Source organism: Oncorhynchus tshawytscha, linkage group LG30 (genome assembly GCF_018296145.1).
Source record: "Oncorhynchus tshawytscha isolate Ot180627B linkage group LG30, Otsh_v2.0, whole genome shotgun sequence".
In the NCBI taxonomy this organism is placed as follows: domain Eukaryota; kingdom Metazoa; phylum Chordata; class Actinopteri; order Salmoniformes; family Salmonidae; genus Oncorhynchus; species Oncorhynchus tshawytscha.
Window position 1 is genome coordinate 15,574,071 of NC_056458.1, and position 18,119 is coordinate 15,592,189.

The window sequence follows — 18,119 nt, forward strand, 5'->3', positions numbered from 1 at the left end:
ATAAACATGGAAAAAAGGTTTTGCAGAGATAGCAGAACAGACCTACTCATGTGTCAACAGAACTCCCCCACTCCTCACCGTGTCCAGCAGTATAGACTGTTACAGCTCCGACCTTGACAGAGGTATAAGCATTCTGGAAAAACAATGGTAAGAAATTAGCACAAAATACAACTTGTTTGCAAAACAAACCAACTGAGATATTACATAAGTTATACCACAAAAGCAGACATTTTGATAAAGTCCCTCACCTTCTATCGATCTCATGGCATCTAACACAAAATTAGAGTTCTCAGTAAGAGACGATTTTTACAATAACTGAACTAAAGAGCCATTCCAAAACTTCCTGCAAGTCATTCTTAAAAACTTATATTGATGAATATTCAACATCAGCCAACACAACCAGTCAAGTCAGTCACCAGTGAAAGTGGCCATCAGAACCAGTTAATGTTTCTATACCTTAACGGCAGTAACGTATGGTTGCAGCCCCACCCGGACCACACCCAGCCCGTTCTGCAGAGCTCCAGGCTGCTCATTCATGTAGTGCGTTGCTGGAGGGTCTGGAGCATAGATGGACAACTGAGGACAGTACAATAGGTCAATAGGATCAACAAAGGTGGCAATAGTCACATACATCAGGTTTCAAGTTCACTGTCACCTGCACAAGCAGAGCGAAATGCCCTTCTTGCTTGCTCTTTCCCAACAATGTAGTTATGAATATCAGTAGTAATATAAAATATGTATAAAAAAGTAAAGTACAATAAAAACACAGGAGAAATAGAAATAAGTAACTGTTCTTGAGTAAATTCTAGATTCTTAGATTACCTCTCTAGGGGAGAGCAGCACAGTCTCTGTTTTGTACTGACTCATGGCATAAACTCGAAACGAGGCCAATCCCATTGCTGCTGGGATCACCGCCAGCTTCACTACCTGCAGAGAGAGACACACAAACACAGACCTTTGTCAGGATAGGCCTAAAGTGGTTTTCCAGTCTGAAATTCACATCAACAGTTATTGATGAAGCACAGTTGAATCCAGTAAAATATAGGCTTACACCCGTTTTGTGCCAGCCAGTCCTACTTTGGACCTATATGGGAAAATATTTTACTGTAAATTATGTTGAAAATTATAGGAATAAAGATAATTATTATCATGGAAATTATGATACTGCATCATCATTAGTGATTAATATATCGATATTTGAATCCAATTATCAATTTGTATTTTTATTGCTACTGTAGGTAGCACTTTTATTTCCCTGACTGATCAAAACTCGTTTTCTTTCTATTTCATCTCTTTGCAGCAGGCATATAGTTAGCCCATTCATAGACGTTAACTACCGTAACATGCAGACCAGACCACTTGCGTGCATGCATGCACGTTGATTTTGTCCACCAACACCAGACGCGATCAGGACACGCAGGTTGAAATATCAAAACAAACTCTGAACCAACTATATTAATTTGGGTACAGGTCAAAAAGCATTAAACATTTATGGCAATTTAGCTAACTAGCTTGCTGTTGCTAGTTAATTTGTCCTGAGATAAACATTGGGTTGTTATTTTACCTGAAATGCACAAGGTCCTCTACAAACATTAATTCACAGATAAAAGGGTAAAAGTTTGTTTCTAGTAATCTCTCCTCCTTCAGGCTTCGTCTTCTTCAGACTTTATATGGCGATTGGCAACCAATTTTAAGGTGCATTACTACCACCAACTGGACTGGAGTGTGGACCTCAGTTCATCTTTCAATCACACACGTGGGTATATTCTCCTAAAATCCTCCTATAACCAAGTTCTACGCAGACGCTAGCGAGCAGTGTGGGTGCAACGATTGAATAACGTGTACATTTATTTTGCAATGCTCGCGCACACAACATGGGCGGTGTGGTCAGCATGTTAGCACCTATTGACAACGACATCTTCCGGGGGACTTTTATTAAGAGCCCTGAAAGTTACCAAAGCATCGCTTGTGGTATGGGCGGTGTGGTCAGCATGTTAGCACCTATTGACAACGACATCTTCCGGGGGACTTTTATTAAGAGCCCTGAAAGTTACCAAAGCATCGCTTGTGGTATGGTTTTGTAGAAATAAGGAACGTATCCTTCATATCAATGAGAAATGATTTCCCCAAAACAATAGGTTCACTTACTACACACCTGTATAGGGTTAGTGCTCCCTATGGCCATATCTCCATGTTACAGCGCTTGTACAGAAGACAGGGACTACCACCTATGTTAATTATCTAGGCTATCTGTGTAAGCGTAACTGATCTACATCCGGCGCCGACAGAGATGGCCGCATCGCTTCGCGTTTATTTCTTACATTGTTACCCCAGGAAATCTTAGGTTTTATTACATACAGTCGGGAGGAACTATTGGATATAAGAGCAACGTCAACTCCCCAACATTACGACCAGGAGTACGACTTTCCCGAAACGGATCCTCTGTTTGGCCCACCACCCAAGACAATGGATCGGATCCCAGCAGGCGTCCCAAAACAACGGCGCCGCAGAAGGGGTAGACGGAGCGGTCTTCTGGTCAGGCTCCGTAGACGGGCACATCGCTCACCGCTCCCGAGCATACTACTCGCCAATGTCCAGTCTCTTGACAACAAGGTAGACGAAATCCGAGCAAGGGTTTCCTTCCAGAGAGACATCAGAGACTAACGTTCTTTGTTTCACGGATACATGGCTCACTCGAGACACGCTATCGGAGTCGGTACAGCCACCTGGTTTCTTCACACACCGCGCCAACAGAAACAAGCATCTCTCTGGTAAGAAGAAGGGCGGGGGTGTATGCCTTGTGATTAACGAGACGTGGTGTGATCATAACAACATACAGGAACTCAAGTCCTTTAATTCACCTGACTTCCTCACAATCAAACGCCGACCGCATTATCTACTAGAGGTCGACCGATTAATCGGAATGGCCGATTAATTAGGGTCGATTTCAAGTTTTCATAACAATTGGAAATCGGTATTTTTGGACACCGATTTTGCCGATTTTTTATATATATATATATATCTTTTTTTTTACACCTTTATTTAACTAGCAAAGTCAGTTAAGAACACATTCTTATTTTCAATGATGGCCTAGGAACGGTGGGTTAAATCAAATCAAATTTTATTTGTCACATACACATGGTTAGCAGATGTTAATGCGAGTGTAGCGAAATGCTTGTGCTTCTAGTTCCAACAATGCAGTAATAACCAACAAGTAATCTAACTAACAATTCCAAAACTACTGTCTTATACACAGTGTAAGGGGATAAAGAATATGTACATAAGGATATATGAATGAGTGATGGTACAGAGGAGCATAGGCAAGATACAGTAGATGGTATCGAGTACAGTATATACATATGAGATGAGTATGTAAACAAAGTGGCATAGTTAAAGTGGCTAGTGATACATGTATTACATAAGGATACAGTCGATGATATAGAGTACAGTATAAACGTATGCATATGAGATGAATAATGTAGGGTAAGTAACATTATATAAGGTAGCATTGTTTAAAGTGGCTAGTGATGTATTTACATCATTTCCCATCAATTCCCATTATTAAAGTGGCTGGAGTTGAGTCAGTGTCAGTGTGTTGGCAGCAGCCAATCAATGTTAGTGGTGGCTGTTTAACAGTCTGATGGCCTTGAGATAGAAGCTGTTTTTCAGTCTCTCGGTCCCAGCTTTGATGCACCTGTACTGACCTCGCCTTCTGGATGATAGCGGGGTGAACAGGCAGTGGCTCGGGTGGTTGATGTCCTTGATGATCTTTATGGCCTTCCTGTAACATCGGGTGGTGTAGGTGTCCTGGAGGGCAGGTAGTTTGCCCCCGGTGATGCGTTGTGCAGACCTCACTACCCTCTGGAGAGCCTTACGGTTGTGGGTGGAGCAGTTGCCGTACCCACAGGCGGTGATACAGCCCGCCAGGATGCTCTCGATTGTGCATCTGTAGAAGTTTGTGAGTGCTTTTGGTGACAAGCCGAATTTCTTCAGCCTCCTGAGGTTGAAGAGGAGCTGCTGCGCCTTCTTCACGATGCTGTCTGTGTGAGTGGACCAATTCAGTTTGTCTGTGATGTGTATGCCGAGGAACTTAAAACTTGCTACCCTCTCCACTACTGCAAAAAGAACCATCATTGGGACAGCGCACAGATGATTTCTGTGAGCGCTGGTGTGCCATCCTGAACAAATGCTTTATTTATTTAATGACATTAATTGTTGACCAGTTGAAGAAGGATTTTATTGAAATGGATAACACGATTAAAGATAAATGCACAGCTCTACAAACAGTTGTTAATGATGATGGCATATTCAATGAACTGATGAAAACTAACCAAGCGCTCCAGGACAAGTTGTCTACGGAAATAAAGGAACTTAAAATCAAGAAATTCAACCAAGACAAAAAAGACAAGGCCGATGGTAAAGTCTACTTCTGGAGAAACCCTGACAAAAGAGGTCCTGCTCCTCCTCTCCATGACAGATGCAGGAGGGATGCCGCTTACTACGATCCACCCTTGTCTGATCAACGCTCTACAACCAGCGCCTCATCGGCTTCCAGTGGTAGTTTTTTATTCAATGAGAGACTGGACGGACGGAAGGGCGGAGGAGGCCGCAGGCATGCGCATCGACGAGATGCACCCGACGGAGTAAGAAGAAACAACTATCAGAGGCAGAGGAGACCGTTCACACGGTCCCAGAACCCACGGGACTGAGTGTCTTTAATTCATCAAGCAAGATATTGAGCCCTGCCTATGTCTCTTTGCTTAATAAAGGGTTATATTTTGTGCCTACAACCCAGTGCAACGATTTTGATTTTAAGGTAGACATGATGATATTTTTGCTCTATGGAGGGGTGATGCAAAACAGCTCCAGGCATTCTATGCTTTTCTTAACTCCTGTTCTGAGCATCTGAGATTTACTATGCAATCTGACACACGTTAAATCAGTTTTCTTGATCTTCTGATCTTGTGTGAAGATAATGTTCTATACACTGATCTTTACAGGAAGCCTACTGATCGTAACAGTTTGTTGAGGGCTGATAGTTGTCACCCACTTCCCTTGAAAAATAGTTTGCCCAACAGCCAATTTGTCGAATCAAAAGAATTTGCAAAAAACAATCCGATTTCGACAGAATTATGGCTGAGATGCAAAGAAAGTTCAAGGAGAGGGGCTACAAGAATGGTCAGATTAATATTGCCATTGAGAAAATTCAAAACCAAACTAGACATGACCTTTTTCAAGGTCAGTCTCGCAAAAAGACGCATTCTTGTGTTCTAACTACCCACTATTCAAAGTGCTCTGAACAAATTAAGGGAATTGTTCAAACATTGGCACATCCTAAAATCCGATGATAGTCTCGGTAATGTGTTTTCGGACCTTCCCTTGGTCGTATTCTCGCGGGGCAGAAATCTCAGAGACCAATTAGTACACTCTGATTTACCACCCCAAGATATTCCTGAACAACGTCTATTTGCACCCCTACTGGATGGAAATTACAAGTGTAATGGCTGTGCTCAATGCAATTATAAATGTAGATCCTATGTAGAAAAGGTGTTATTACGTGCTCCACTAAGGCAGTTATTTATCTTATCACTTGTCCTTGTGGTAAATATTATGTAGGTAAAACAAAGCGCAAATTAAAAGTACGTATCTCAGAGCATCGTAGCACCATTAGGTGTAAAAACTTTACTTATCCAGTTGCAGCCCACTTCTTGGAGGCAGGCCACTCGATTTCGTCTCTGCTTTATATTGGCATCGAACATGTCACCCTCCCTAGGAGAGGGGGTGACCTTGATAACTTATTGTTAAAACGAGAGGCTGCCTGGATCTGTAACTTAAAGACCCTTGCGCCCTTCGGTCTCAACGTAGACTTTGATCTGAAGCCATTCTTGTGATTGTGACTTTGCCATTGTAATTATTTGTAAGCTTGTGTAGTCAAATTAATCTATGATCGTATGCTATCCATTTGTTGTTTGTATGCTGTTCTTTGTATGACATTTTAATATTTGATAATTAACCAATGATATTAGGCCACTCTTGGCCATGATTACAGACACCTGTGTCTTTTGACACTACATAAACGAGCCATCCCGCAGTGTTTGTGATTATACCCTGATGGAGACAGCTTGGCTGTCGAAACGTTGGTATTACATTTTTGCATTTGAGCTCCTAGAGTGTGCGGCTCTCTTATTTTCAAGTGGCTAATAATTTACCACCACAAACAGCTGGCACTAGGACCGCACTCAGTCAGCTGTATAAGGAAATAAGCAAACGATTCACCCAAATGCGGCGCTCCTAGTGGCCGGAGACTTTAATGCAGGGACACTTAAATCAGTTCTACCAAATCTCTATCAACATATTAAATGTGCAACCAGAGGGGAAAAAAATTCTATATCACCTGTACTCCACACACAGAGACGTGTACAAAGCTCTCCCTCGCCCTCCATTTGGTAAATCCGACCACAACTCTATCCTCCCGATTCCTGCTTACAAGCAAAAATTAAAGCAGGAAGCACCAGTGACTCGGTCTATAAAAAAGTGGTCAGATGAAGCAGATGCTAAACTACGGGACTGTTTTGCTATCACAGACTGGAACATGTTCCGGGATTCTTCCGATGACATTGAGGAATACACCACATCAGTCACTGGCTTTATCAATAAGTGCATCGAGGATGTCGTACCCACAGTGACTGTACATACATAACCCAACAAGAAGCTATGGATTACAGGCAACATTCGCACTGAGCTAAAGGGTAGAGCTGCCGCTTTTAAGGTGCGGGACTCTAACCCAGAAGCTTACAAGAAATCCCGCTATGCCCTGCGACGAACCATCAAACAGGCAAAGCGTCAATACAGGGCTAAGATTGAATGATACTACACCGGCTCCAACGCTCGTCGGATGTGGCAAGGCTTGCAAACTATTACAGACTACAAAGGGAAGCACAGCCGCGAGCTGCCCAGTGGCACGAGCCTACCAGACAAGCTAAAATCACTTCTATGCTCGCTTCGAGGCAAGCAACACTGAGGCATGCTTCACACAGTTCGCAATGAGCCAGGCGGCCCAAACTGCTGCATATACCCTGACTGCTTGCACGGAACACAAGAGAAATGACACAATTTCCCTAGTTATAAGAAATTCATGTTAGCAGGCAATATTAACTAAATATGCAGGTTTAAAATATATACTTGTGTATTGATTTTAAAGAAAAGCATTGATGTTTATGGTTAGGTACATTGGTGCAACAACAGTGCTTTTTTCGCAAATGCGCTTGTTAAATCATCACCCGTTTGTCGAAGTAGGCTGTGATTCAATGAGAAATTAACAGGCACCGCATCAATTATATGCAACGCAGGACACACTAGATAAACTAGTAATATCATCAACCATGTGTAGTTAACTAGTGATTATGTTAAGATTGATTGTTTTTTTATAAGTTTAACACTAGCTAGCAACTTACCTTGGCTTCTTGCTGCCCTCGCGTAACAGGTAGTCAGCCTGCCACGCAGGCTCCTCGTGGAGTGCAATATAAGGCAGGTGGTTAGAGCGTTGGACTAGTAACCAGAAGGTTGCAAAAACAAATCCCTGAGCTGACAAGGTAAAAATCTGTCGTTCTGCCCCTGAACAAGGCAGTTAACCCACCGTTCCTAGGCCATCATTGAAAATAAGAATGTGTTCTTAACTGACTTGCGTAGTTAAACCTTTTAGGGATAGGGGGCAGCATTTTCACTTTGGATGAATTGCGTGCCCATAGTGAACTGCCTCCTACTCTGTCCCAGATGCTAATATATGCATATTATTATTACTATTGGATAGAAAACACTGACGTTTCTAAAACTGTTTGAATTATGTCTGTGAGTATAACAGAACTCATAGGGCAGGCAAACTTCCAAACAGGAAGTGGAAATTCTAGGGCTGGTTGATTTTCAACTCATTGCCTATTCACATCCAAATAAGATATGGCTCTCTTCGCACTTCATACGCCTTCCACTAGATGTCAACAGTCAGTAGAACGTGGAATGAAGCCTCTAGTTTGATGTGGGACCGAATGGCAGCTATTTGAGTCACTGGTCTGGCAGAATGCCAGTTCCTGGTTACGCACAGTACTTATATCGCCTTGCGTTCCATTACTCTGTAGACAAAAACGAATGCTCCGGTTGTAACGTTATTGGATACATATGATAATAACATTCTGAAGATTGATTCTCTACTTAGTTTGACCAGTTTATTCGACCTGGAATATAACTTTTTGAAGTTTTCGTCCGAGTTCGCCTGGACCGGCGCCAGCTTTTGGACATGTGAGCTAAACGTGCTAGCAAAAGTAGCTAATTGGACACTAGTAATGGACATTATCGAACAAAACAACGATTTATTGCGGAACTAGGATTCCTTGCACTGCATTCTGATGAAAGATCATCAAAGGTAAGGGAATATTTATGATGTAATTTCGTATTTCTGTTGACTCCAACATGGCGGAGAAATATATTTAAGTCTGAGCGCCGTCTCAGATTATTGCATGGTATGCTTTTTTGTAACGTTTTTTTATATTTTAAATCTGACACAGCGGTTGCATTAAGAACCAGTGTATCTTTAATTATATGTAAAACATGTATCTTTCGTCAAAGTTTATGATGAGTATTTCTGTTATCTGACGTAGCTCTCTGTAATTACTCTGGATATTTTGGAGCCATTTCTGAACATGGCGCCAATGTAAACCGAGATTTGTGGATATAAATATGCATATTATCGAACAAAACATAAATGTATTGTGTAACATGATGTCATATGAGTGTCATCTGATAAAGATTATCAAAGGTTAGTGATTAATTTTATCTCTAATTCTGCTTTTGTGACTATCTTTGGCTGGGAAAAATGGCTGTGTGTTTTTTCTGATTTGGTGGTGATCTAACAAATATATGTTGTTGTTTTCACTGTGAAACACTTTATAAATCAGACATGATGGGTAGATTAACAAGATGATTATCTTTCATTTGCTGTATTGGACTTGTTAATGTGTGAATGTTAAATATTTCTAAAGAATATTTTTGAATTTCCCGCGCTGCCTTTTCAGGTTAAATGAAGATGTATAAAGATGTATAAAAAATAAAAATAAAAGTTAAATTATTATTATTATTTTTTTTTATTATTATTATTATTATTTTTTATTTTTTAAATCGTCAAGTCAGGGTCCAAAAATATCGATTGTTATGAAAACTTGAAATCGGTTCTAATTAATCGGCCATTCCGATTAATCGGTCGACCTCTACTTCAGGGGGTAGTGCGTACGGCCCAGTACATCACTGGGGCAAAGCTGCCTGCCATCCAGGACCTCTACACCAGGCAGTGTCAGAGGAAGGCCCTAAAAAATTGTGAAAGACCCCAGCCATTGACTGTTCTCTCTTCTACCGCATGGCAAGTAGTACCGGAGTGCCAAGACTAGGACAAAAAGACTTCTTAACAGTTTTTACCCCCAAGCTATATGACTCCTGAACAGGTAACCAAAAGGTGCGTTCTCAGCCCTCTCCTGTACTCCCTGTTCACCCATGACTGCGTGGCCATGCATGTATCTTTTTTATTTGAAAGATTAATTCTCACTGATATAAGGGCTATGTTTCAAATTATGATTATTGATGTTTCTAACAATTAAAACACAGCAACATGATTGTCGTTCACATGGAGCCAGCCGCGGGAAAAGCTAACCATTGAAAACCCTTACAGAGAAGTTATATAGTGAGCAATATATTTGGAACATCAAATCACAATTAAAATCTCAGTATGGAATCGAAATAGGTCTATAGCTAGAATCGTAACACATATCGGCACCCAAGTATCGTGATAATATCATGAAGTCTCTGGCAAGTCCCAGCCCTAATTGTCATGAATAGTATTACAGTTACCAGAACAGTATTTTCTTATTAAATAATGATTGCATTTTTTTTTAAACCAAGAATGCAATATTAATTTGATCCTCATCAGAGAGATAAGACATTGAGCTTGTTGAGCAGGATCTTCTAGAGTGAAATAATGAACGTTAAATGGATACAATTAAGCTAGCTAACAAGTTTAGGAGAGATTTCGAAGGTCACCTTAATCTTCTTTAATCATATTTAAAGAGTAGGCTACCTACAACGTTAATCCTGAAATACAGAGAAACACTGGGCTACATGACTATACAATTTTAGATCTACTTTAAACTCCACATTCATAGATAGTTCTATGCCCATGTTATAGCTACCACAATAATTTGCGTTCGTACGACATGTTCTAAAAGGGGCGTGTAGCAAACTGCATGTTATACTGACGCCATTCTGGTCAAGTTATACACATAGCTAAATACACAAATGTAAACGGGTAAATTATTCGACCTTTTTAAAAGACCTTAGAGTCCCAGTTCAAACTCGAGGTAAACATGTTTTAGGATAGGTTTGCATGGTAGAAAACTTACCGTGGCAGCCATGATGGTAACTCCACCTCAGAGTCTTACCGGTGCCGATAAGGAACCAACTTTATCATTGGAAAACGCGTTAAATCCTGTTAGACTGTTTCTGCCGCTAAATTGATTTTACTGGTCAGTGTATATGACCTCGAAAGTAACAATGCTATACAAAAAGCAACGTTAATAATCAGTTCTCTTTATTTAAAGAGTAGTGTTTTCATTCCTTGTCCTTATCATCGAAAAATCCTGCACATGTGGGTCCCTGAAGGGTTGAATAACTGCTTCAGTTCAGGGTAGCCTCATTTTGTAACGTTTTATCGAAATAAATACACAGAAATGCATTAATTTGTGCGGTAATTCAGTTTATTGGTTTTACAACTTAGATTTTTACAACCTTGTACTATATATATTTCTGAGAAACAAAAGCTACTTTTGATTCATAGGAAGAATAAATGTATTTCTCTTTCTCAAGAACAATGTTTTTATAAGTTTAATGTACAGATAAACAGATAATAATATACTTCCAAAAAAGAGCAATATGTTCCTTTTTTAATGTCGCAGTGCAACTTACATCTTAGCTACACACCTGCGCAGTTGTACTATGAGGTGCACACCTCCAAAATAACCACAGTGGAACCCTGGACAGATTGGACAGATTTCATGTACAATGTTTTAAAACATCGTGAGAACAATTACATTCTGGTTAAATGAAATACATTCTACAATACATGTACTGCTCTTCATAAAATTTGAGAATTTAGAGCAACAACTGCGGACATTTTAGAAGTGTTAGTAGTATGTCTATTATGACATGTAGCCGGGCCAGTGTAGTTATACTGTATAACAAATGTACTGACACCTAAAAAGCATTTTAAGTACCAGGACACAACACTGGATGATAATTGCAGGTGAATTGAAGCAATGTCAATATCCTGCCAGGAATAGGGTACAAGTATTAAGCGGCGCAAAGAAAAACATTATCATTGAAATTTGATAGAAGTAAAATAGAAACAAGTAAAAGAAAGTCAAGTAAATAGGCCTAGAAAAGAAACAACCAAGTGTGTCAAACATTAAAAATGTGTTATGAGTTGTTGATCATGTATTTTGCGCAGATAAAATGCAGTCACATTGAAGTACTACAGTACTACTTCTCAACCTGTAGAAATAAACAACTTAAGCAGATACGTTGACAATTTCCGGGATCCTTTTTAAAATAAACCAGTACATTCACATATAAAATCAACAGAGACACAGAAAGGGAACAGAATACATGAGCAGAACTCAGGACCTGAATCAATCCTGAAGATCAGGAGGTAATTTCTGTAACAGCTGGAGTGAAGCAAAAACAGTCATTCAGGAGACTCAATGCTTTTTGTATTTTATATCATTTTTCTAAGAAAAATATAAGTAAAAAGATTCTGTGGTCACAGAATCTAAAGATTGCATTCACAAGTATATAGTTCACAGTTTTAAATAGAGGGTGCTGCTATGCAAACAATATAATATTTTTCTTTAACACATTTCTCAACCCCAATGGCCACATGTACATGTTTATTACCATGCAGATGTTTGATTTTAAAAAATCAATTTCACCAACAAATTCTATAATGATGGCCAAAATCATAATAGCTACAAAGATATATCAATAAATGTAAAAGTTTCATTCCGGTGATCTGTGTTTGGCTAAACTACTTTGTTTAAATTTCAAACAAAATCTACATAATTATACATACATGTTAAACATGCAACATCCGTACATACAACAGAAATGCATTATAAAACCCTACTGAGCCTCATACACTAAAAGGCCAAATACCTCCATCTCTCTCTCTCTCTCCCTCACACACCCATCTTCTCTCCACACTTATACATACATACAGTACATACTTTTAAACAGATTGGGTCTTTCTTTCCGTGGGTTTCAGGGTCACACAGTACCATGGTGCCCCAGTAGGGGGTGCATTGTTGTAATCAGAATGATGCCTATTAGCCAGTCGCGACATAGCTCTCTCTTAAAGCAGCATTAAAGGGGAAATAAAAAGGAAATAAAAACTAAACTCCCTTCCTCTTAAGCAAGCAATGAAATAAGAAAAAATACAACAGAAGAAAAAAAATGCATTTGCATCAGCCAAAAACAGTTACAACTTTTTGTTGTTAAGTTCTCTTTCAATCTATCATTTGTTGCATTTTCTGTTTTATAGATAATGAATGATAGTTTCTCTTCAGGCATGCAGAATGGCACCCCGTGGGGGCCTTATTTTATCCAATATACAGTATATACACCAACAGTTACTCTTATGTTTGACCTCAGTGCAGTATGTACACATATTACAGTGATTGGTTTGTCAGTTAGTTTGAAGGGAATGGTGATGGTAGACCCTGGCTGCATAAACGATTGCGGGGGAAGAGATAATGGCATGATTCCACAGTGTCTCCTTGTTACTCTGTCTCTGAGTACTCGTGTCTCAAACGTGAGTTTCGATGAAGGAGTGGGTGTGCATCATCAGTGGTGGGGACAGGGGTGAGAGGTCGGATCCCTCGGGGTGGGGCTCTGTCGGGACGGAGCTGAACTCACAGATGTCCACAAACAGCTCATGGTGCTGCTGCTTCCACTGTTGGAACTTCTGGGAGTTTAGACCGGAGTCGTCCAGCACTTGGCTGATAATGGCCAGATCACCCTCTTTGGCCTGTGGGAAAACATCAGTTAGTGTTTGGCTTACATACTACCCCAATGACCCCACTCATATGCCACCTCACTCTCATCACCATAGACAGCCACCTACTGGACCTGTACCACCCTCTGTACCTCCATAAGACTCCACCCTGCCCTATGACTCATACCTGCCCTATGACTGTGCCACAGCCTGCCCTGTGGCTGTGTCCCGCCCTCTCTGTACCTTGAGTGTGCTGCGCAGGGCACGAATGCGGTGCAGCTTGTCGTTGATGACAGGATCGTTGCAGCGCTTGACAAAGGAGCGTCTGAAATCCTGTTTAGTGGAGGGCCTCTGCTCCCCCAGGGCAGACAGGCTGGCCCGCTCTATGGAGCGATACAGCTCCTGGAAGCCATCCACTCCCTCATGATCATGACCTCGCTCTTTAGACTGAGAATCTGAGGGGAGAAAGTAGGACAGGATTTCAAAGCTCTGTGCTAAACCTAATTCAACCATTTTAACTTGGATAAAAGCTTTACAATGTACCTTGTCATCAAATAAATATATAATCAAGGCATAACAAGGTATATGTGTAGCTTGAAGTCTGAGGAGTCCTAAAGAGAAGCCTGGCGAGAGCAGGAAGTGCTAGAGTGCATCCTTACCTTGGTGTTTCTTGGAGTTGTGCTTTCTGAATGGCACCTCGTCATCCTCACTCCTCTCCTCTGAGGGTCCTGCTGAGTGCAGGCTTCCCTTGGTGCCCTGCACGTCCCTGTTCCGGGGCAGGCTCTGGCTGCGCTGCTTGTGAGCACAGTGAAGGCGCTGCTCGCGCTCCTCTATGTCCACCAATGGGAAGGGCCCATCTCTGTCAGGTTGTCGACGCCTCTGTGTGGGCAGTGTGGCCTGGCGTCGGCGCTCAGGGGACATAAGCAGCTGACCCATTCCCATGTGGCCGCTGCCGTAGCCCCCGTCACCCCTGTCACCCTCCCCCGGCACGGTCTGCAGAAAGTGGAGGCCCGAGCTGGTGAGAGGCGTCTCAATCAGGTCCTGCCAGGAGCGGCGTTGGGTGTCACGAAGGGTGGGGCGGAGGGTGGGGCGGCAGCCGGAGGACTGGGTGCTCCCAGGGACGTCTGGACGGGAGTCCTCAGCTGAGGAGTGGGAGTACGTGGACTCACTGGAGAAGTGGCGCTCAGGGAACGGACTGGAGGAGTTCACCTGGAAGGGGGCCAGTGGACAGAGGTATTTAATGATATTGATAGAACCACTGTGTGTGTGTGTGTGTGTGTGTGTGTACGTACAGTGAACGTGTACATGTGAGTGTGTGTTCCAGAGTGTGAACCGGTGGCCTGCACTCACAGATGGGGTGCGGTGGTAGGTGTCACAGCGAGATGACATGCCCTCTTGTTTCAGAGTCATAGAACCATCCATCTCATCCTGGTCACTCTCACTCCAATAATCTGAAACATCAAAGTTAAACATCAATAAACTAAACAGCTTGGGTGACCTCATCCATACCAAAACTGTATGTTTTGCACTACAGTACAATAGGCATTGATCTAATACAATTACCTAACATCTCACTTCAATGTCCTTAAATCAATTGATTTACACATCACAACAATGTTGTTTGATGTCACTAAATATGTAGTCAGATTGTCCTACCTTCATCGGGCCGTGGAACCTTATCGTCAGGTGTGTAGCCAATCGCCGCCAGCCCCAGCCGGTTCATCCATCTACATGGGTAACAGGACAGGGTGCAGACACACAACATGAGTTGACTAACTGATACCATACTGGGTGTGGTAGGAGGTTTGATGTGTTATGTAGTCTATATTTCTTAAGAATATTAATTATTAACCGTTTGCATTGAAGACAAGAAAGTATATCGATGTTATGATATGCAGTCTTTCTGAATCCTCTCAAATCCATTATTTAGCTAATGCTACTCAATCAATAAAGGGCATTTGTGACCAACACTGCCACATAATTACACAGAAAAGAGCCAGAGATAATAACAAGTCAATCAGTCACAACCCAAGGGATTAAACTGTTTCTGATAAACAAAGCAGTAGCTGCTGACCCAGAGGGCTCTTTGAAACAAGAGACTTACTGCTCTTTATCATCTTACACTATCTCGGGAGAAAAAAAAACACAAAAATAAAGTCTCAGTAGAACAACACTACCGACCTAAAGTATATTTTCTTATTCCTCATGTTTGAGAACGAAAGAAGAACTGTCACAGCTCCAGCTATGAATTCTCTGAAACTGAGATTTTTTTTTAGATAATATGTAAGCTAAAGCACATGCTGTTACAATCAAGAGAGCATTTTATGAAATAAGCACACTAACTAACCCTACCATCAAAGTACAGGTAGTAATGCTAGAAAAAAATAGTGTTACCTGTTCATCTCCTCCAAACAGTCTGTGGCGAAAAAGAAACTCTTGATTTTGGGATGGCAGGCTTTGAAGGCACTGAAGCAGGAGCAAAAACAACATCTAATTAGTCTGCACAGTCTTGTAGATCATCTGATTCTCAAAAATCTCCATTTTGCATTACTTCATTCTGTTAGCCTGAGATCCAGACCATGTGGTACAATGGCCAGGTAGATGTGCTGTATACTGTTCCTGTAGCCCTTTCCTGCAGTCAAATGACCTAGGGGCTCCCGGCACTACATCTCGGTGCAAGAGGCATCACTGCAGTCTCCTGGTTTGAATCCAGGCTGCATCACATCCGGCCGTGATTGGGAGTCCCATAGGGCAGTGCACAATTGGCCCAGCGTCGTCCGCGTTTAGCCGGGGTAGGCCATCATTGTAAATAAGAATTTGTTCTTAAAGGACTTGCCTAATTACATTTTAAAAAGTGGCCTCATGGGTGGAATGTTTTTAATATTTTCATAATTAATACACCTTTTTTTTTTAAACACAGAGAATCTTGTGTTTCTATGTCAAACGGTTTAATATTGGGATGCAAATTGTAATAGACTTCAACATGGTACAGGTGTCTTCTTTTTTAAAGCCCATAATCATGTGTGTGAGGTGTTTACTTTTGTTTCAAAGTGGATTTGTTTAAGACTACCAAGAAACACTGTGTGACCCTTCTCAGGTGGAAAAAGACACCTATTATTTACTTCTGCCACTTTGTGCCACGGCTATTTAAAGCCCTCGTTATTCAAATCAAATATTTATGCCACGCAAAGGCATCATCTGTTTTTGTGTGTTCATTTAGACTTTTCTTTTAAATCCCCAGGTTCACTAACAGATTGAGAGACAAAAAAACATTAATCACAAAAACACTCACTGTTTCCTTCTGCATTCAATTGCTCTATCTATTCGGAACTCAGGTAGGCTGATGAAACCTTCAGCCTTCTCGTCCTAGGAAGGGAGAGGTAAGGGAAATGAGAAGCAATACATTCCTGTATGTCTGTAGAGATGACACACCTCATTAAGGATATCAGACATACTTGAATGTACTGTACACTACAGGACACTTTAACATAAATGGTTCAGTGTCTGGAATATGGCTATGTTTGTGTGAGTTACCAAGACAACTCTGCAGATAGTGTTGGTAAACAGCAAGCCTGTTGTGGCAGATAAGAGAAAATAAAGTATTGTTTGACAGCTGTAATGTACTTGTCAGAGAGCAGCTTACATTCTGGTTGGTGTACCAGTAGAGCGAGGAGTCCTTGAGGATGAACCAGTACTTCTTCCACTTCTGGGTGAAGTAGCCCTTGGCATCCTTCTTCTTCCACAGCCAGCCCTCACAGTCCCCATGGCCCAGGTCCTTACAGGAGATACGCCTGCGGCTAGCGCTAGTCAGAGAACCTGGGTGGAGAGCAGGATATCACAGAGAATTCTCATAGACACATGGACACACTAAACATTCCCGGGATGATATCCCCAATGCTAGCATAATTTCAAACCCATCACAAATCCTAATGTAAAATGATTGCCAAAGGATCACCAAAAGAATCCTCACAGTGAATGGACTTATCCCACGTCTCACCTTTGGTTCTCTTTTTGGTCTTAGTCCTTAAAGACGCATAGTGAAATGACTGCAATGAGAGGGAAGAGGAGAGGGTTTGATTAGAACAGGTGTCTAAAGTACAGGACTCATAACAGGGGAGTAACAGTAGTATTTAAATCTTTGACTTTACCTTCCTCATGGATGAGCCTCCTTGTCTTTCGATGCCAAAACTAGCATACCTGAGGAGAGGGGAGATCAGGTTTGTAAGCCTACAATAAAATGGATGCTAAATCCTCTTTATCTGGGGATGAGATCATCATGTACTGGTATCAAACTAATCCTTACATGGATATTATTCATCATAAAAAGCAGAATCATAACTTGATATCTACTGTATGTGAGTAAAATATTAATGTATATTCCATTGACATGAATGCATAAGTTACATGGAGTACATTAAACATTGATTTGTTTGAGTCTATCTCATGCTAGAATTCATCCCAAAGAACTTAGTATCTGTATCATTCCCAGGGCTGGCCTGAATGCCCATCTGGAAATGGCTCTACTGACAGGTGGTACCGTGGGACCGAAACATGGACACTGACTGAAGAAATGGACATCACATGGCATTCTCAATATAGGTCTCACTACTTACTTTTGTAATACACTCAGATCCAGCTTTCCTACTGTCAATCATAGTGTATTAGGTACAGAAACATCTCTTTTGGGTGTGTAACATGCAGTGGACTGGATGTCAAACACATAGCAGGTATCTGACCATCATACTGACACCTTACCCATATACACGGTGTACAAACTGAGCGCCAGTGCATCCTTTCTACCAAAGAGAATGATCTAAACTAAAGCCTGATACATTTGGACAAGTACTGTATTGTTTCCAGCAAGTGAAAGAAGTAAGCTAAACCACAGAGCAGGTGGCAGGAAATCCAATTCAGCCAGTCTCTGTGTCTCAGTAGAGCTCAGCACAGCACAACGGAAACCGCTGAGGGGATGTGCTGCGCATGTTGGCCATTTATGAACACCTTAATCAGCACTCATCAGCACTCATCACTGTAA

The 18,119-nt window shown here is 41.4% G+C and overlaps 2 protein-coding genes across 3 annotated transcripts in view; both read right to left on the bottom strand.

The window, feature by feature from the left end:
- apool (apolipoprotein O-like) overlaps window positions 1–10,585 on the bottom strand; it is a 33,571-nt gene extending 22,986 nt beyond the window's left edge. Inside the window, exons 1-4 of the mRNA XM_024394270.2 lie at window positions 10,440–10,585; window positions 823–927; window positions 457–576; window positions 79–133 (exon numbers count right to left, since the gene is read on the bottom strand). Coding sequence (XP_024250038.1) covers window positions 79–133; window positions 457–576; window positions 823–927; window positions 10,440–10,451 — 292 coding nt within the window. The 5' untranslated portion in view covers window positions 10,452–10,585. The remainder of the gene's footprint in view (window positions 1–78; window positions 134–456; window positions 577–822; window positions 928–10,439) is intronic.
- Window positions 10,586–10,784: 199 nt separating this feature from the next.
- The window catches only part of LOC112250232 (connector enhancer of kinase suppressor of ras 2-like), a 57,212-nt gene continuing 49,877 nt past the window's right edge, over window positions 10,785–18,119 (bottom strand). For both annotated transcript variants that reach the window (XM_024420198.2, XM_024420197.2), the window contains 10 exons: window positions 17,233–17,281; window positions 17,082–17,130; window positions 16,728–16,900; window positions 16,377–16,450; window positions 15,479–15,550; window positions 14,741–14,811; window positions 14,435–14,535; window positions 13,744–14,293; window positions 13,328–13,539; window positions 10,785–13,117 (listed from right to left, as the gene is read on the bottom strand). In XM_024420198.2, coding sequence (XP_024275966.1) covers window positions 12,896–13,117; window positions 13,328–13,539; window positions 13,744–14,293; window positions 14,435–14,535; window positions 14,741–14,811; window positions 15,479–15,550; window positions 16,377–16,450; window positions 16,728–16,900; window positions 17,082–17,130; window positions 17,233–17,281 — 1,573 coding nt within the window. In that variant the 3' untranslated portion in view covers window positions 10,785–12,895. The remainder of the gene's footprint in view (window positions 13,118–13,327; window positions 13,540–13,743; window positions 14,294–14,434; window positions 14,536–14,740; window positions 14,812–15,478; window positions 15,551–16,376; window positions 16,451–16,727; window positions 16,901–17,081; window positions 17,131–17,232; window positions 17,282–18,119) is intronic.